Raw genomic sequence first — 21,789 nt, 5'->3', positions numbered from 1 at the left:
GATGCGAGTACACTATCAAGCCATGGTATGGATAAATGCTCATTGTGCCATACCTGACCTTCCTGCACCTGTGGAAATGGGATAGAAACGTGGTGATTCAGGACTAGAGCATATTCTGAAGTCACTGAGTCCAATCCCAGAAAGTTGCCTCGAGATGATTTGTTGTGCATGCCAGAAGCAATGCAAGACTCGACGCTGCAATTGTCGCTATTCAGAGTTGAGGTGCACATCAATGTGTGCCTGTCAGCAACAGAGTGATGATCGGACCCCTTGTATGAATTTGATGTAGTTTGGCAAAACAACATGTGTGACATTCCTGAATGTTTGTGCTTCATGGCCATGTATACTTAATTTTAGAATAAATGGTTGTACGAAACATTGTCTTATCAAAACCATTTCCCATTTTATCGTGTCCAATTTCAATATCAGTTTGAATGTCTCTTTCAATATGTCGCCAACCATAATATAGACAAGTCAGGAGACGACGATGGTTCACGAGCGAGCGGTATTCAATGACAAAGGTCAAAACCGACATTGAAAATATATAAATAGGAATGTATTATCTGTTATGAGACTAGTTAGCTACACAATACCGAAAATTCGGTTAGATTCCGACAACTTTGAAAATTTGACTATTGTGACCTTGAAATGTCAAAACGAAGGTTACTGACCTTGAAATGAGATAGAAAATAATGTATAATCAGTTATGAGGTTAGTTAGCTACACAATACCGAAAATTCGGTTCGATTCCGACAACTTTTTAAATTAGACCTTTGTGACCTTCAAAGGTCAAAGGTCGAAGATTCTTAAATTTGTTGGAAAACTTGTATTTCATGATGTATGTGATAATATAAAAACATGTACGACATTTCACCTTATCAGGAAGCGAACAATGTAATAAAACCATCAAAAATCGACTTTTCGCAATTTTGTGACCTTGTGACCTTGACCTTGGGGCGAAAATTAAAAATCGAGTTCCGTGGGGCTAGACACATGACATTGGCCTAACCAAATATCGAAACCCCTGTCAGATTCCACCAAACCCCTCGGAGAAGATGTAGCTTGAAATTGATTACCCCCTAAAAAGACAACTTTTTCGGGCGTGGCTCCGCCCACAATGGGCGCGATACGCCCTCTCTAGGCAGGACACAACTAGATCATGATATCAACCTCCCACCAAAGTTTCATCAAGATCAGATGATACCATCGGGTAGTTATGCTGCGGACAGACAGACACACAGACACACATCCATGGCGAATATAGTTGTCACTACGTTTGATAACTCGTGAACCAACTCGACGGATTTATGAAAAAAGGCCATGTATAAGCTTGTAGGTGCATTTTGGGGTAATAGTTGTAAAGTTAAAGTAAAAGAGCTGCATGTATATACATGATATATAAATGCTTGTTCAAAGAAATTGTCCAAAAATGGCAATTTGGCGGCCATTTTGTTTATACTAATTAGAAGGTCAAAAACTCAAAATTCGGTTTGGGAACCGGGTTATTCGAATTCAGCATACCCTAGTTATGTTAAAAAGTGAGGTTCCCAACATTTACCCAAAAATGCACCTCACATTCACATTTCTCAGAAATCCGTCTCGTCTAGATGGAATAGCGAGGGGCAGGATACAATATGTAGGCAGTGGAATGGTAAAGTGTAAATAATAAGTAATTCAAAGTTGTGTGGTGGTAGTGGAGTGTATATAAATAAATAATGGTTCCTGAAAGCATAAACAATCCTGTACTGTTCTCTCTCATCAAAAAAAAATAGTGTAATTGCCAAAATTGGGTAATCGTTTGGCCCATAACTTTTGGCTCCGATCTCAAAATCATTTTACATGCGTCAAGCCCAGATGTTATTGCGTACACGTGCTGAATATAAAATAAATGCATCCAGTCATTTTCAAGTAACCAGGGATTGATAAATAGCTAATAATGAGCATTTTCCAAAAAAAACAAACCATGAAGACATTTGAAATCTTAACCTCCTTTGGAAAATCTTTGCAACTTATCTTTACATCATTTGATTCTCATTCCATATATTTATTTATCGCTCCCCCCCCCCCTCCCTTAACTTACGTAGGTGACGATTCAATCTATGCAGTAGTCTACGATAATCACTTTCATGGCCGCGATTAGTCCCATCTTCTTGTGTGGCGGGCTGCATGGATCAATCGTTTTCCTCTCCATACCGCTCTAACCTGAGCATCTCCACTCTTTGCACCCTCACTTATCTAATGTCCCTCTCCACCACCCTCCTTCCACATAAAATTTGCAACGTCCCTTCTCCTCCTGCCAACTGCATCCACATGAAAGACCTGCATGATGTGGATGCGGGTTGGCAACGTCCTTTCTTATCATTATCTTATCTTCTTCTTATCAAAGGACAGACCATTATTTCAATGGTATTTTGGACAATGTAGGACTCATGTTACATTTCTCCCTGCAGGTCCTGCTTCGTCCCATAATATACTTGTTGTGACATGAGTTTGCAAAGTCTTTGCATGTCAACAAGCGAATAATTATTACACAATGCCATGGATAACATGGTGTACAATGCAAATATTCTGCAGGCAGGTACAACAGAATACAGTATAAACAAGTCACCTGCTGAGCCAAAAGTTCCATCATGCTCTCCCTCTCACATACCTCGACTGACAAGCAACACATCATCTTCGCTAACCGGCCAATGGATCATGTCGGGATCTTGTTCGTCAGTGAGGAGGTTTTCATAGAACCAATCGCAGCGCTCCTTGAAAGGCTGTAGAGGATGTAATAGATAGATGAAGAACAAAAAATATGAAGAACTGAGCTGCATTGTAATTAATCGAACTTATGTCCAAGCTCCATCCATCATGAGAATTAGATCACATAAAATAAATAAATAAAAAGAGCCATTGTGGTATAATCACATTTATTTATTTATTTATTTTTATTTATTTATATATATATATATATATATATATATATATATATATATATATATATATATATATATACATATATACTGTATATACATATATATATATATGTATGTATATATATATATATATATATATATATATATATATATATATATATATATATGTATATATATATATATTGTATATATATATATATATATATATATATATATGTATATATATATATATTGTATATATATATATATATATATATATATATATATATATATATATATATATATATATGTATATATATATATGTATATATATATATATATATATATATATATATATCAGTCACTATGCGACCTTCATATCATCAGTGGAGAACTGCCAGCAAGGTGTCCCATACAGCCATTATATATATATATATGCATGGCTACAATACTGGGTACACTTTTACACAAATGAAATAAAATGCCCTCAATTTAAAAAAATGAACTGAATGAAAAGACACCTATGGTTTTATGTTGTAGCAAATCGTCTTGAGGACCTGCAAAAACCTGATTTTCACATTATATCATGCACTTAGATTTGCGATGGTTGAGTAAACAAGACAAAAATGGCATATTTTCGAAATAAAATGTTACATTCTCTCGATGTCAATTTTTATTTCATCGTCTTGAAATAAAAATATGCATTGATGATTAAAATTGTAATTCAATGGAATGTTTGATGTCTAGTATGTCTCCTGGTGTTGTTGTTTTTTTTACATTTTCCAAAATCCTTGAAATGTGCAATGCGTGGCAAAATAAGTGATTCGTGCATAACGCTTGGTGTCCACCAAATTCACAATAATTGTGATGTCAGTTTAATTTTCAAATCACGAAGGACTCGTAAAATGAACTAGATGTGTAGGTTAAGAAATACCTTAAGAAGAATGCCCTTGATGCTTATTCAATCGATCAATCAGAAAAAAAAAATTTTTTCGCGATAATCTTGTATTTTTTTCCGTGTCCCCCATTATGCACGAATCACATCCCAACAAAAGTGAAAAGAAACCCGCATCGCTCGAAACTTGATTATGTGTAACGTGGGTTCCGTTTGTTGTGATAGCAAAGCAGTCACTCGCTGGCAGACGACCACCCGTTTACGGATGACGTCAGAACTTGTTTTCGTGTCCGTGTCCTCCGGTGCTGCGTTATGCACGAATCCAGCATGCGAAGTGCATTCTCGTTTTCATTTTGGTGAAAACGAAGCATGCAGCAGGTCTGATGCATCAAACTTGGATCCTCCAATATATACAGAACAACATAATACAGCATACTTACTGTTTCCTGAAACGTTATTTTTCCACTGAGATGTAACACTTAGTGTACCCTGGATTGTAGCCATGCACATATATATATCATGAGATTAAGCTTTTGGTACCTGTTGTTTCGAACTTTGAAGAGAATTTCTTCATTACAAAAATCAAAATCATTCAACATGGAAACATCAACTGTTTGTCCAAAGGAGCTGATTAAAAAACACTCAATTTATTGCTTCACGTTCGGGTCACAAAAGCTAATCGCACATTTCGGAATCACTGAATACTATTTATAATATCCACGACTGTGATTATCCAGTGGAACGTGCAGAATTTTATTCATTTCCCCCCAAAGGCAGACTGCGAGGAAAGGCACAGACTTCAGCATCCGCTTTAGCCATGAGACTCGAGAGCTTAAACGGTATAAAAATTAATGTGAATAACTCATACATATATTTATGCATTGCTTAATATGTGCATGCATAAATTCATATGAAAAACAACGATTTTACGCAAGGCCTGCGATTTGAAGTTTCGCAAAAAAACCTCCCAAATTGTAACCAAAATTTCGACGCCAAAATCAGTCAAACGTCTTACGTTGGGGGTCCCATCGCATTCCTCAAAGCATTCCTGAAAGCCAAAGAAAGAAAGCGCAATGGGACCGCAGCAAGCGATCGTAACAGTAAAAAGGATTTCGAGACAAACTTATTATTTAATTCAATCATTAGTTCAGGGAAGATGCAGTAAAGTTCTTAATACAATGGGTAAGGGGTTTTCGTAGTGAGTCAGGTTATGGCAAACCAAGCATTTCTAAGCTTAATGAAATACAAATGTAGTCTTATTGGACCTTATATTGCAATCAAATGTGACAAAGCAGGGCCTGCTGGTACTGGGGGTTATTAAGGCTGCTCGGAGCAATACCATGACGGGGCAAATATAGCTCCCAATTACTGTAACAAGAAACAATTTTTCCCTAACAGCAGCTTTTTAGTTAGTGAGATACTTTTCTCAACCAAATATAGTTGCCACTACAAGCTGTATAAGCTACATTATTATTTTCTTGCAGCAGAAGCACGTCCAGTGTACTGTTTCTGTCGGACTCCATCTCTCTCTTCTGGACCCAGTGTTAATTATTACAAGCCCAACAAAATGGTGCCACTTTCGGTGTAAAGACTTCACCGTCGAAAGAGAGTAATGCATCTAATGCAAAGAGAGTAATGTAAAAAATAAATAAAATGCGCACACTAAAAATCAACAAACGACATGAAACTACTGCAATGCGGCTGAAGACAGTAACTAGAACAGCACTCGGTAGAGCGCATACCTCCGCCAGGCTGAACAGTTTATGTTTTGTATCCACTGATAGGCCGGGTCTGGATTCGGACCTGAACCAAAATCTAATCACCTTGTTCTTGTCACCCAGCAAACTCATCCACCAAGTTTTGTCAAAACTCGTCCATCACTTTTTGAGATATGCTGCTATGTATCGGTTTTAGCCCCGTCTCCCAAAAGTGAAGAATCACTTCAAAGAATCTCTGATCAGGATCCAGATTCGAATCTTCACCAAAATTGAATCAATTCTTCCTTGTGACATATGCAACCCTCCACCGAGTTTGAATCTTCACCAAAATCGAATCAATTCTTCCTTGTTACATACGCAACCCTCCACCAAGTTTGAATCTTCACCAAAATCGAATCAATTCTTCCTTGTCACATACGCAACCTTCCACCGAGTTTGGTCTTCACCAAAATCGAATCAATTCTTCCTTGTCACATACGCAACCCTCCACCGAGTTTGATCTTGAAACCAAAATATAATCAATTCTTCCTTGTGACATACGCAACCCTCCACCGAGTTTGAATGTTCACCAAAATCGAATCAATTCTTCCTTGTGACAAACTCAACCCTCCACCCAGTTTGAATGTTCACCAAAATCGAATCAATTCTTCCTTGTCACATATGCAACCCTCCACCGAGTTTGAATCTTCACCAAAATCGAATCAATTCTTCCTTGTGACATACGCAACCCTCCACCGAGTTTGATCTTCACCAAAATCGAATCAATTCTTCCTTGTCACATACGCAACCCTCCACCGAGTTTGACTGTTCATCAAAATCGAATCAATTCTTCCTTGTCACATACGGAACCCTCCCCCGAGTTTGAATCTTCACCAAAATCGAATCAATTCTTCCTTGTGACATACGCAACCCTCCAATGAGTTTGAATCTTCACCAAAATCGAATCAATTCTTCCTTGTCTCATATGCAACCCTCCACTGAGTTTGAATCTTCACCAAAATCGAATCAATTCTTCCTTGTGACATACGCAACCCTCCAATGAGTTTGAATCTTCACCAAAATCGAATCAATTCTTCCTTGTCACATACGCAACCCTCCCCCGAGTTTGAATCTTCACCAAAATCGAATCAATTCTTCCTTGTGACATACGCAACCCTCCAATGAGTTTGAATCTTCACCAAAATCGAATCAATTCTTCCTTGTCACATACGCAACCCTCCCCCAAGTTTGAATCTTCACCAAAATTGAATCAATTCTTCCTTGTGACATACGCAACCCTCCAATGAGTTTGAATCTTCACCAAAATCGAATCAATTCTTCCTTGTCACATACGTAACCCTCCCCCGAGTTTGAATCTTCACCAAAATTGAATCAATTCTTCCTTGTGACATACGCAACCCTCCACCGAGTTTGATCTTCACCAAAATCGAATCAATTCTTCCTTGTGACATACGCAACCCTCCAATGAGTTTGAATCTTCACCAAAATCGAATCAATTCTTCCTTGTGACATACGTAACCCTCCCCCGAGTTTGAATCTTCACCAAAATTGAATCAATTCTTCCTTGTGACACACGCAACCCTCCACCGAGTTTCGTCCGAATCCGTCCAAGTCACTGACAAACAAACAGATAGGGAGACAGACAGACCAAACAACCAAACAATGGTGAAAACACAACCTCCGTCCAACCTTTGGTGGCGGAGATAAAAAAAATAGTCCACTAAAGAGAAGGTTTCCGTATTTTGCCAATCAAAAAAAGTACGTACAAACGTCAAAAAACATCTTGCACAAACCTAAGAACATAGTTTTGCGTTAAACTGTGCACAAGGCTCAAAACGACATCACAAGTGTGTGAACAAAAGCGTTTCCATGTTTTGTTTTACCATCCAGCTCTGCCAAGGGATTTATGAGCCCGATGACGTAAAGGGAGCAAGCCAAGGGACTCTTTAGATGCGTCTTTGTTGGTCAAGATTATCTAAAGTTATGGATCCATTTGTTTAAAAACTGCATAACCCAGAACCACAGCGATTATTCTTTTTACTTTCCTTTCATTGGGTATCCTTTGTTATAGTCGAGTTAGGTTTCTGAACAGAAGTGAGCAGAGAAGCTAATCGTTATTTCACTTTTTAAAAACGTGATCCTTCCATCAAAAGTTTTTATTCAAGTCATCAAGTTTGGATGTAAAAGTGGACTTCAAAGGAGCAAGCCACATTTTCAAAGTAACGTTAAGTGTAGCTCCTTATTTTAGGAACAGTTTGTAATTTTAGCAAGTTACATTGTCCTATTTATTACTCGGACCTGAGAGTACCTAACAATTTTATGTGGGCGTGAGCAAAAAGGAGGTTTTAATGTAAATAATTTGGTTGTGTTTGTGATATACATACATGGCCTGCTGTTTGAAAGGACAGCCGAGAATGTTCATTATAATCATTGATGGTGGCAGCTTAAGTTAGCAAGCATGTCCCAAAGCTGCCCGTTTGTAGGTTTGATTGCCCCTGGAATTGCGGTATTATACTTTATTACGAAGTGGTGTTTTAATTCCATGCACATGGTAGTGCAGCATCTCAGAGCAAACCGTCTCCTCCTCCTTCGCGCACCAACCCTCCCCACAACCACCAAAAGAGGTTCCAAAATATCTAACTCCAGGCATTCCATGCAATGAGGTCAAGTACATGGTGACCACAAAAAATGGTACCGAGCTTACCTCTAATATCATCCTCCACACTAATGGGGTCCTCTTTCGTTTCGCAGTTGTGCAAGGTGGAGTTCGTGTATAGTCAGCAGATTTAGATTTGGTCAAGATAGACTCATTTTTCAATATGGCGCGGACAACTAAAGAAAAATAGTTTTCAGTCGAAATCAACCCGAGAACGAAATCCTTCAAGAGGACTCAAACCGAGTTCAGGGTCAGATGCTTAAGGACAACGTCCACCGAGGAAGGGCACAATTCATCGATGATCTCAACACAGCAATAACTGACAAAATCCGTTCAATCACCGCAGCCGAATGTGTAATAACTCACAACAGCAATAAATAATTTTGGCCCGTCGAATCCAAGTGTGCCTGCAGCGCAGAGGCTGACAACTGCAGCATGGGCACAAACCTCAATAAAAGCAAGGATGTTGAAGATATCTATCTGAAACTTTCCATAATGATCATGTATCATTTGAAGCAAATGTGTACCAAAGAATGTGTCATCTGAAGTAAAAGCAATGAAGGTTTATTAAATTGCATGGGGACATATTTTTGTGGTCACACTGTACCATCAGGGATATTGAGCCCTTGTACTATGTCCCTGTCTCTCTCCCTCCTCTCTGTATCTCTCCATATCTCTATCTCTCGTGCACACACACTTCTCCTGATGAGGTTCCAATGGTTGACTGATGCTTTGACATCCTGTTTCAGCCCTACAACCTCGATACAGCCAGCTAAGGTGGGCCAGCAGGGGCACATATGCCTCCACATGTAGCAACTACACCTGGACACATATGCACCCCCACCCCTAATCAGCGAGAACACAAACTACAACAAAACAAAAGCTTCCACTCCCAGAATCCAAAGCACCGGAAAAAAACATGTTGGAGCACCCAACCAACCCACCCTTATAACCATCACTAAACAAAGAAACACACACAAGAACACACACACACACACACACACACACACACACACACACACACACACACACACACACACACACACACACACACAACGCACAACCAACCAATTAGCCTCATACCATACACTGCTCAAAACAACAACAACAAACACCTCCATTTTTCTTCCACTCTCAATCACTACCGTACCCCTTTTGGGCTGGACAAACCACCCACTCAACCACCACCTACACTGTTCGATCAGCCTCCATAAACTTCCTCCAAATCACATATATATATACAGCAAACTTTGCTGAGGATCCCTACTATATTTCCATGAATCCAAACTTTGGATGTGGTTTATTTGTAGTTTCTGGTTTGAGGATAAACGGTCATAAATTTGAGGATAAATTTCTGGTCATAAATAATATCACATATATTTATCTGGAAATATGTGGTTGAGAATTGAATGGCAGCATGGGAGGGAATGTCATTTTGGATTGTGTGGGTGGGGAAGGTGTGTGTGTCCGTAGGTATGGATCAAGCTCTGGAGGAGCGGTGACTGCAGTCCCCCCTGCGGTAATTTGTCCCTGGCAGCCGGTGGTGTCTGGAATTGGAAACCCGTCAGAGGGGGGTCTGGTTGGGCGACTAATGTGAATGGAGACCCCTGGTGACCCGGAAGAGGCTATGACAACCTGAGGCCGAGAGAGCCTGGATGTTGCGGAGACCCTCGGCGGGACGTACAGCTAATGAGCTGTTTGGCTGTCAGGGGCCGAGAGGTGAAGAGGTGGGGGGTGAGGTGAAGAGGTCGTAAGTCAAGTTCTTGCTTTTTGGACTGCGGGCATCACAGCCTGAAGCGCCCCCACCATCTGGTTGTATGGTACCTCCCCGCTGCCTAATTGAGGAATCACACATGTATGTAATGACCTTTAAGCCTCTTAGCAGCCTCTTCACTCTCTGCAGACCTGGATAAAATCACAAACTTGTCAAACAAGTGGAACATGTCTTTCATTCCTGACAAATCTCACACTATCACCATGTCTCTCCAAAAAGACCATCTGGAAAACCCTCCCATATACTTTCATCAAAAATGTAGTGGTTTGAGAGGGTCATTAACCAGTGCAGCAGCTACATTCAAGTGTAAGGTGTGCACAGAGGGAGCTGCAGATGTTGAAATGTTGAGCTGGATCTTGGAGATGGCGTGAAGCTGGAAGGTGTGAAAACATTTTGTTACCTTGGAGACATGCTGAATGGAGAAGGTGGATCAGATTCGGCAACGGTTGCTCGAGTGAGATGTGCATGGAAGAAGTTTCGGGAACTGAGTGGCGTGCTGACGAGGAGGGAAGTGTCGTTGAAGCTGAAGGGAAAGGTGTACGCTGCATGTGTGAGAAGTGTTATGATTTATGGGAGTGAGACATGGGTAATGAACGTAGAGCAGCAACGAAGGCTGGAAAGGGTGGAAATGCGAATGGTTCGGTGGATGTGTGGAGTATCGTTGAGAGAGAGGAAGACAAATGAGGAATTGCGAAAGATGATGGGAATAGAGCCTGTGATGGATGCTGTGAAGAGACACAGGTTGAGATGGTTTGGTCATGTGTTGAGGAAGGATGAAAGTGACTGGTTGAAAAGAGTGATGGAAATGAATGTAGAAGGAAGTAGAGGACGCGGAAGACCGAGAAAGACTTGGCTAAAGATGGTCGAAGAAGAAATGCGGGCAAGGGGGTTAACAAGGGGAGATGCAGAAAATATGGCAAAATGGAGAACATTGTCATGGGGACCGCAAGGCTAACCCCTGCTCTTGCAGGGAAAATGGCCTTAAAATGCCTGTTGTTGTTGTTGTTGTTATATACTTTCTCAACAATCTTCTAAAAGAAGTTCTGTCACTCAGGATTTTGGGTTTCACTATCTGCCATGATCTTTCCTGGGGAAACCACATTTCCAAGCTGACCTCCAAAGCCAGTGGGTGACTGGGCATCTTCCGGCGGCGTGCAAAGTCCTTCCCTGGCATCCATGAGCTTCGCACCACATACAAAGCTTTCATCTGCAACTTGATGGAATACTGCTATCCCCTTTGGGCTGGTGCTCCTGCCTCACACCAAGCTCAGCTTCACACTGAAGAAACCAAGGTTTTCAGAATCATTGGAATCTCCCGCGATGAAGCTAACTTTGAGGGCCTTTCTCTCACTCACCGCAGGCAGGTTGTTGGTCTTTCTGTCTTCTACCGACGCATCTCTGGCCTATCACCCTCTGCTCTGTCTGTGCTCTGCCCCCCAAATATTCCTGCAGGACACACAAGGTCTGCCAATAACCCTCTTCTGGTGAAACTCCCAAAATCAAGACTCTCTGCTCACCTTCACTCTTTCATTGCTCTTTTTGTCCCACCTTTGGAACAAACTCCCACACTCTCCTCAATCCCACTCCTCCTTCCAGGTCTTCAAAACAGCTTTCCACCACCATCTCTTGTCTTCCCCCATCTAAAACCTTGATCTTTTCTACCTCTGTTAATACACCCCAAATCTACCTCCTTCAAATTCCGTTTTCTTTCCTGAAAGTCCTTGTAGTGTCCAATTCTTTATCCCGTGTACCCCGCTCCAGCTCTCTCCCTTCCACAGATCTACCACCGTCCCTGTTCTCTATGGTTGTGCTTCCCTCTCTTCCCTTATTGTCTCCCACTCCCTTTATTATATGTTCTATGTGTTAACTCTTATAAGAGCCTCGACTGAGTATACAAAAAAAAAAACTTATTTAAAGCATAGTAGATGCCAAAACTATCAAACGTTTTGTATATAAAAAAAAACAGTTCTGATCGGATAACTAAACTGAAACGTCACTCGGTAGAGTGCATACCTCCGCCAGGCTGAACAGTTTATGTTTTGTATCCCACTGATAGGCCGGATCTGCATCGAGATCTTCACCAAAATCTAATCGGCTTGTTCTTGTCACCGAACCAACTCATCCAACTAGTTTTGCCATAAGTCATCCACAAATTTTTGAGATATCATGCTATTCCTCCACACATTCCCCATAGGTGTATTTTCCACATTGCATTTGTTTTTACCATCAAAATAATTTGTCCTAATTGTTTTGAGCAGTGTATTTGAATGTTAAAAATGAACTGTAGATATAAATAACATTTTCTGATATTAACAGATAATCAGAAAAGACAGAAAATGTGTTTCCAGTTCGGGATGTTACTTGAACTGAGAATCAGTTAAGGAAATAAATCTGCAATATGATGGGAAAACTGCAAGAGTTGAATTACTGATCTTGGTTTCGGGTTTTCCGGCTGATAGTTCGAGCTCAAAATCTGTCCTCGGGCCTTAGAGAGCGGAAAAAATATGGAAGGCATATGGCAGCATCGGCCTGTGGGATTCAAGTAGCAGCTTCTCACATATCAGCCAAATTCAGGGCAACAGAGAGGAAAACACACTATGATTACAAAGGACTGCAAAAAAAAATAATCTAACAATGCACATCAAGTGGTGTGTAAGCAGGTGAGCCCACCTTTTTGAGGGGAATAAATGGAAGGGAAGGTAAAAATGTAAAACCTCTTGGAGCTCAGCATACCGGAATCAGTCTGGATACATCCCATCATTTTAATGAGTCTGCATTCCTTTTGACTGACTCTCCTATCTGTGGCCACAATAAGATGATGTATGTAATGTATAATTTATCCATGGATGGGAAATTGATGCATTTACTTGATATGATTTTTTTGTCCCTCCTTCCAGAATCAAAACTCATCACTCGCGCCCAAGGCTCTACACCCTCCCTTTCCTCCCAGAATTCCATAAATTCAAACACCAAGGTGAAGTTGGACCCAGTTGCCTGCATCTGGAGCGATAGAAACCAGCTGACAGCGCTGTAGGCAAAGAGAACGTTAGAAATGACACCTTGTCATGTTCACTGGACCTGGATTCAATTAACTCCTCCGTGTTCTTCCGTATGCCACTCTGATCCGTTGCTTTCATGGACCGGTTTGCAGAAGACAGAATGAGCGAGCGAGTTGGCTTTGCTCTGCGTGCAAAGAGCATGATGACATCACAAAGAAACCATGACATTTCAGACGCTATCTCAACTGCAGAAGCGTCATCGTGGGTTAAGCGGAAACATTGGCTTATTTTGCCGCTGGTTTAAACTGCAGTCCAATTGGTTTCCAATTCATCTGCAGGGCTGTCTGAGGCCAAAGCGAACGGTTGAAGAAAGCCACCGTAGAAGCCAGACAGACCTCGAGTTCCAAACTCGTGTTGACAAATGTCCTGATATAGCTCATGCACAGCAGAGGGTAAAGTTTTCCACTGGAGTGAGTGCTTCCTTGCTAAAAAGCAGAAATCACGAATATAGTGAAATTTGAGTCTAAAATGAATGCAATTTACCCAAATTATTAGTGTACATTACACGTGAAAAAACGTTTGGCATGTTGTGAAACTGATGTGAAAATGTTTGTCATGTTGTTGCGACCAAGGGTTGCAACCCAATTCATCTCCTTTGTTTCTTTAATACTAACTTCTCTGAGAAATCGTCAGTGCAGAAAAAAGTAAATAATAATACCGATACACATATATATATATATATATATATATATATATATATATATATATATTGTTACGGATCTCAGAGACGGCACTCCCCTTAGCAAGGGGGGGTTAATCCCCTTGGCCTGTTAAGCTGGCCGTCTCTGGTCCTGGTACTTATAATGCTCTTTTGCGGGGTGAAATTGGTCAGGGTTATTGGTCAAGGTGTTATCCCGAATACCTTTACCATTCCCTCCGCAAAACAGGGAGACAAGTACCGCTTGAACCACGGACAAGATGGTATTTGCCGAGCGGTTTAGCAATCCGCGATTCGAGCCGTTAGCAATTGACTAACCCGATTCCGAGCGTTGGCCAAATCGTGCCACAGGTACTCAATTGGAGACAGGACGAAAGCGATCGGAGGAAAGAAGAAACCAAAGTAAGGAATACCAGACATTTATTAACTATATACAAAACCAAAGAAGAAAAGGAAACGAAAGTAATATAGAGTGAAGAAGAAGAAGACACAGGGCAGCCTTAAACAGTCTTATATTATACCCCAGGACAACAAACAGACTCACACGACAGGGAATGGCAGGCAGGAATGGCTGGAAGAGGGAGAAGGGTCCAAGTGGGACAGCAGGGCTGGAAGGTTTGGACAGAGGCACAGCAAGGAGGCCCACTCCAGGTCCACGCTCAGGGTTGGAAGCGAACAGCCAGCGGCAGCTCCACGTATTCGGTTTCACACACGGTCGGACAATGTCAATTGACTATTGTATTGTTGTTGCCGTCACGGACCCACTCTGCTGCCTCACGATCCCGCGGTATGCTCGCCTGGTACCTCCCTCATCTGCCGGATCACGTCTCTCTCCTCGAAAAGGCTTCGTGCTCCCGCTTATATTACGTGTGTTGGAATCAATGCGCACTTCATAGAGCCACGCCCGCGATGGTACCTCGCCAGCCCTGGTTGGTCGGTAAGGGCTTGCTGACTCCACCTCTGATGACGAGTCGACGTGCCACACCTTGTTCTGGCGGCTCCGCCCCTCCTTCCTCGACTTGCCCGCATGGCTAATGGCGGTTTGGGGCCAACAACCGCATCAAGGCAAGGAGCAGCGAACGCTGCTGGCAAACAAAGTACTGGGGCCTATCTTATTTGATTAATGCAACACAGATTCAACTATTGGGAACAGATCCTTAACTGAAACACATAATAATGAAATAACTACGGAGAGGTCCTATGGTTCGCTACGTGTTGTACATGGACTAACTAGGGTGCGATCTTTAACAAGCCAATTGATGGGGATATTTACAGGGGAACATTTATAAGGGAGACATTTACTAAAATTTACTAGTGAAGGTTCTAAAAACCGTAACAATATATATAAATAATAATAAAAGAAAAACCGTGTCAGTGTGTGTGTGTCTTCTTCATAACTCCAAAACCATGAAACCGAGCAACCCCAAACTTTACATGCATACTAAGGGAACTTGAAGGGAGTGCAGGAATTAAAACTGGATGTTTTGTTAACTTTATACACCCTTTTTTGAAGATAAATTAATGGGAGTGCACTCTTCAAGCTGCTTTTGCAAGCCATGGTGATACACGAGACAGCGCTCATTTTTACATTTGCTTTTATTTTACGAGATCACATTGTTTCACATTTTTGTCTGATCTACTTTCATTATATTAATATAGTTATATTAATATACCAATGAAAAATATACCTATTCATGGAAAATTCCCTTTGGTGAAAATGTATTTTTTACCCCAATGGCCTCACACCCTCATTCTAACTCCAATTCAATTCCTGTTTTCATTTCTGGGGTAGTCACTAAAGTTCATTAAGACTTGGTGCAAACAAATTCTGTGAAATTTGTAAACAATTCGAATTTATTTTAAAAGAACCACCGAGAATCGCTTTTAAAGGGGTACTATATGTTATGCATTGTACCACTGGGCCTCACACCCTGTCCCCTCCGGGGACTGCTTATTTGTGGGGTACACTTAACTTGCATTTACATTTTTAGGGGTCCCTCAAGGTGCTCCAAAACTAAAAACAAAACAAATCTGGTGACAAACAGATGTTTTAAAATGAAACCAAATTGGTCTGTGCACTCTGCAGGTAAAGGCAATCATGTGATACATGCACACACGTGCAGGCAGGATGACGCTCTATCTGCAGGGCATATGCCACATGTGAGTGCACTAATGGATGCACCTGAGACTGTTACACTTGCCCTAAAACAAGATTGGGGGAAATCTGAAGTTTTGAGGGATTACACAACTTGATGATATCATAGAATTTGCATTTTAAGGCCTCACTGGTAGTAGTATTTATTTAAATAATAGCACATCCTCCTGCTCCCTGCTCACCCCACCTACTGATCGCATCTCCCTCGCCTCCTGATCCCTGCTCATTCCCCCTGCTTCCTGCTCACCCCTACTCCTGCTCCCCTCTCACTCCCCCTCCTGCTTCCCTCCTCCCCATTCCAAACTCCCTCCTGCTCTCCCACATCCCCATCTCCCTGATCCCTCCTGCTCTCCCCCTCTCCCCATCCCCCATGATATCCCCCCTCCCCGACCTCCTGCTCTTCCCTCCCGTGTCATCCCCAAACCCTCCTCCCTTCCTTCCCCATCTCCTCCTCACCTCCCTCTCCTCCAATCTCCCCTCCCCTACCCTCTGCTGCCATTCCATTCCTCCCCTCCCCACCTCCACTCCTCCCCTTCCTTTCTCTGCTCTACCTCCCCTCTTCCTCCACCCCCTACTCTCTCCCCCCCTCCCCTCCTCTCTCCCCCTCCCCTCCTCTCTCCCCCTTCCCCTCATCTCTTAACATTCCTGTCAGTGAAGCGACACCATGTTGCCCTGGCAATGCCGGGTACCTTTGCTAGTTTCAAAAAAGGTGGACTATTTGAGCAGCCTGATATTCTGACATTTCTAAAGTTGTACCATTCTCTCTTGCAGATTATGGTGGTGGTGGTATGCCATTACTAACAAGTAGCCAGTAGGACCCTACGTCAAACCATGGTAGTTGTTTAGTGGAACATATATTTAAAATCGTGACTTTTTGTTTGAGACAAAATTCTACATGCAGGTGTGCCGTCAGTATTACAATGTTCACACCTGTAATGGACCTTCCAGTGGGAGCATTCATAGGTTTGTGGAGCACATACAAGTATATGGAAGCGTGAAAAATCAAAATAATGGCAACAGTGGCCGCCCACCAAGTCTTACCAAGGACCAAGGGAACATTGATCTTGTGAGAGATTCTGCTCTCGAAAGTCCGAAGAAATCCCACCATCTGTGATCACGAGAACTGGTGATTTCAGCCTCACCTGTGTGGCACATTCTCACTTCTGAACTCAAGCTCTACCCCTACATCACATCTGTAAGGTATAAACTAACTCTGAATGACATGGCAAGATGAGTAACAATGTGTGATTGGTTCATTGGCCGAATGGAAAGGTACCCAAATTGGATCAACTCCTTGTGGTTCAGTGATGAAAAACACTTCCATTTGAATGGGGCTTTCAACAATCACAACAACATCTCCTGAGGAGGTGTCTGAGATGTCTCTCAAGGGCCCCAGATCCACTTGTTTCTGTGCATTGAATGCCAGATGGGGTATGCTGAGACCGTATTGGTTCGAGGATGCCGATGCGATGGTAAGATGGTGACAGTAAACTGCGAGCGGTACCACGAGGTCTTGTGCCGATTCCACGCTGATCTCACTCGACTACCGTCTCCAAACCAACTCAGACTTGCACGGTTCATGCAGGACGGTGTCCCACCGCACACTGCAGGTGAAACCATTGACTTGCTCCATCAGCTGTTTGGAAATTGTGTCATTAGCCTGGGTACATCGCACGAGTGGGTGCCCCACAGCCCGGATATGAATCCATTAGACATTTTCTTTTGGGATGCTGCCAAAAGTCAAGTTTACACCAACAAACTTCGAACCCTGACTGTCCTGAAGCAGGATGTGGAGGACTACCGTCAGGCTACCACTCCAGCCACCTGCAGATGAGTTGTGGAGAATTTGGGAGTCAGGATGAAAGCCTGTTTGAACAGAGGTGGAACACACATTGAAAATGTCAATTACAAGCAGATATAATGAGCGATTTGAAAATGGCATGGTGTATGCTTTCCATCAATGGATCACTCAACTTGATACCTTTTGGAATTTTTCTACATTTTTTTTAGAGACGTCTCTACAACTTTAATGGAGTGAACCTGTGGCCAATTCAATTTATTGGACATTATTTATAAGGAAACATACCTTTCTATACAAGGGACCACAGTTGCCAGTGCATGTCAGAGCAGCAATTCCATCATAAACTCTACCATGAAACTCTACCATTACCAGACAATTGTGTATTGTCTGTTGATGTCCTGTCAACTCACGTTTTCATACAATGACTCCTTCTCTCGTTAACCCAAATCCTTCCTAATTTTTGAGTTTTTCAATCTAGGAGTTTCCTTCTCCATGCATGCATGTTTCGAATCCTCTTTTTGCCTGTTAAGTCCTGATCCATTCAGTGTTCTTGCCCTTCCACGAGCCTCGACTATGTATACAAAAAAATGTTGTAGCTAAATGTCTGTGCTGCATATAATTTATGTAGAAGCTCCTCCATGAATCTGAAATCATGGCTAAAAAATAGATGTGCTGCCTGCATTCCTCCAAAACTTCCTTTGAGGATCATTAACTTGCACAACACGGAAATGCCTGGATAAGAATGCAACACAGGAAGAGTGGGCCTAGTGATCAGTGTATATTTTATATACTTTTATAGACTTTTTTCATTTTATATACTTGTGCAAATACATAGAATGAAAAAATTAATGGTTGCTGACAATGAAATTGGTCAGCCAAGCAGTTTATGTTTTGTATCAAACTCATAGGTCAGATCTGCATTCGGACCTTAACCAAAATCCAATCGGCTTGTTCTTGTCACCTACCCAACCCATCCACCAAGTTTCGTTCAAATCCGTCCACCACTTTTTGAAATTTCCTGCTTTATATCGTTTTTGGCCATGTCTCTCAAAAGTGAAGAATCACTTAAAATTATTGGATCCAGATTCGGATCTTCATCCAGGTTTTCCTTGTCACACACCCAACCTGTCCACCAAGTTTTGACCGAATCCGTCCATAACTTTTTGATATATCCTGCTCACCACATACAAGGCTTTCATCCGCAGCTCAATGGAATACTGCTCTCCCCTCTGGGCCGGTGCTCCTGCCTCACACCTAGCTCGGCTTCACGCTGTTGAAACCAAAGGTTTCAGAATCATTGGAATCTCCCGTGATGAAGCTGATTCTGAGGACCTTTCACTTACTCACCGCAGGCAGGTTGGTGGTCTTTCTGTCTTCTACCGACTCCTCTCCGGCCTTGCTCCCCCAGCTCTATCTGTGCTCTGTCCCCCAAATATTCCTACAGGTCGCACAAGATCTGCCAGCAACCCTCTTATGGTTAAACTGCCAAAACCAAGACTCTCTGCTCACCTTCACTCCTTCATTCCTCTTTACTCCCGCCTCTGGAACAAACTCCCTCACTCCCTTCAATCCCACTCCTCCCTCCAGGTCTTTAAAACAGCTGTTCACCACCATCTCTTATCTTCCCCCATCCAAAATCTTGATCCTTTCTACCCCCGTTAATTCACCCCAGATCCACTTTTTATGAAATTCCAACTTCTTTCCTGGAAGTCCTGGCAGTGTCCATATGTTTTATACCTCTCCCACCTCCCCCCAAGCCCTCTCCCTCCCACAGATCTCCCGATGTCCCTGTTCTCTCTGCTGTTGTACTTGTGTGCTTCGCTCTCTCTCCCCATCTTGTTCTGTTCTCCCGCTCCCTTTATCATATGTTTTATGTGTCAGTTTGTCTTTTTGTGATCAATGTTAGCTCTTACACGAGCCTCGATCTTGTATACCAAAAAAAAAAAAAAAAAATCACACACGGACATACACACAAACAGACGGGGGTGAAAACACAATCTCCATCCACCTTCGAGTTGAAGTAACCAGACTTTACTTTCCCATAAACACAGCTGCTGTGATTAATGGAAAGTGACATCATTCTCAGAGCACTCTGGGTACCAGTGACGTAATCTTTATAACACCACTCTTCTTTCCACACTCAGTGGAAATTACAAAGGAATTACCTTCTCCCCCTAGATACCAACTTATTGGGGTTTTCTATTCTCTATCCTTTAAATGCTGACCACTAAGCAAGGAAGCAGCATGTACCATTCTTAAAATTTAAATTAATTAAATGGATTGGTTGTAAGGAGATATAAATGCAGCATGTGAAGGGATCAAAATGATATTTTTCACCTGGTGCTAGTTTTGTCATCTCGAAAGTGAAAGGAATGGAGGTCACCTGGAATAAAATAGGAACGTGCGCCCAAGACCGCTAAAAGTGGCTAAAGTTCATCAGAAGCTCCCTCCATATGCCAGGAGGATAATTTCTTTCTCGCCGGGTTATTAAACAACTCAAAATGGTGGTATAGTCAGGGCCCTTAGGGATATTTTGGTTCAAATTCTTCCAAAAGCACCAAATTTGGCCCAGATGTTGCCCATGCCATACTCTTTCGATTTTTGACGGGCGCCAACACAGGCGCCCCCCCCCCCCCCGGGGGGCCCATATTGGCGAAATACTAAATGGCCGCCACCCGGATTAGAGGAAAATCAGTTAAATAACCAAAAGGGTTGGAATCATGTATGATACCACTTTTCAGGGGTTTTCGAGGTCGGGAATCCAATTGAGATGTTATTTTGATGATTCGAGGTCAAGGTCAACCCTCAAGGTCATCTTAAAGGTAATTTTTGAGTCAAACATGTCGGTTTTTGAGTTTTTTGTCAAGATTTACGTGAGGTTCACCATTTTATGTTTCTGGGTTGGGTAATCGAACTCTGACCTTATTTTTGACAATTAGAGGAAATATTTACATTGTAGCGGCTACCGCTGGGTTTTCACAATCGCCTTGCACCTATCAAGGACGCGGAGCGATCACCATGCCGGGCTCGTCCAGGACGCCCGGGCAGGCTCGCCCTCAACTTGCCAGGCCGCAGCCAGGACGCTCGGCCACGCCCCCTCTCACCTTTCCTGGGCAAACGCTCCGGGACAATGTGTGTATATATATTGCTGCCCGATAAACGGGCTTTTCAGAGTACCTGAGTGTTTTGTTTGAATAAAGCAACTCGGACGAATTCCAGCTTTTTGTCGCGTCCATTCTTCCGATCGACGTGGGAGCCCGTGCTCCTTCATTGGTGACCTACCGACATGGACACGGCAGTGGCCCTTAAACTGCCTACCTTCTGGGAGGCTCACGCGGCGGTTTGGTTCGCACAGGCGGACTCCCTGTTCGCCCTGCGAGGCATCACGGCCGACGACACCCGCTTCCACCATGTGGTAGCAGCGCTCGGTTCAGCCACCGCGGCCCGCGCCCTGAGCCTCCTCGAGAGCCCGCCAGCCGCTGACAAATACGGCGCGATTAAAAAGCTCCTCTTCGACGCTTTCGCCCTCCCATCGGCGGAACGCGCACGGCGCCTGCTCGACCTGCCCGAGCTCGGCGACACGCACCCTTCCGAGCGAATGGACTACATGCTTTCGCTGCTCGGCGAGCACTCTCCGGCATTCCTGTTCCGGGAGCTGTTCCTCCGTCAGCTGCCTAGCCCGGAACGCCTCGCCCTGGCAAGCACGACGATCACGGATCCCCGTGCCCTTGCCAGGGAAGCCGACAAGATCTCCGCCGCAGGCCAGCGCATCGCAGCAGCGACCTGGGGCCCACCGCCATCCGACGCAACACCCATGGCGCCCGAGCACCCGGCACGGTCGACGACCGAACTGCCGACGCAATTGGCGGCCACTACACCGAGCCGACCACCTCCAGCACGACGACCGGGGCCTCCACCTGACCAAGCGTGGTGTTAATATCATGCCAGGTTCGGACAGAAGGCCCGGACATGCCGACCCCCGTGCACCTTCGGCAGGCCGGGAAACGGCCGGGCCGGCGTTCATTACCAGCCATGAGCGCCGGCCACACGGGCAACTTACTGTTCATCACGGATAAAGCGTCCGGACGGCGCTTCCTGTGCGACACCGGCGCCCAACTGAGCGTCATACCCGCCTCTGACCAGGACAGACAGTCCGCGGTTTGCGGCCCCTCC

General features: G+C 43.3%; 1 protein-coding gene across 4 annotated transcripts in view; it reads right to left on the bottom strand.

Moving 5' to 3' along the window:
• Positions 1-21,789, bottom strand: part of HACE1 (HECT domain and ankyrin repeat containing E3 ubiquitin protein ligase 1) — a 612,560-nt gene that overhangs the window by 153,461 nt on the left and 437,310 nt on the right. For all 4 annotated transcript variants that reach the window (XM_068135928.2, XM_068135929.2, XM_078768515.1 and 1 more), the window contains one exon: positions 2,651-2,762. In XM_068135928.2, the coding sequence (XP_067992029.2) occupies positions 2,651-2,762 (112 nt within the window). The remainder of the gene's footprint in view (positions 1-2,650; positions 2,763-21,789) is intronic.

This window comes from Myxine glutinosa, chromosome 14, assembly GCF_964187855.1.
Source record: "Myxine glutinosa chromosome 14, kmMyxGlut1.1, whole genome shotgun sequence".
NCBI lineage: Eukaryota > Metazoa > Chordata > Myxini > Myxiniformes > Myxinidae > Myxine > Myxine glutinosa.
This window is presented reverse-complemented; position numbering and strand designations above follow the sequence as displayed.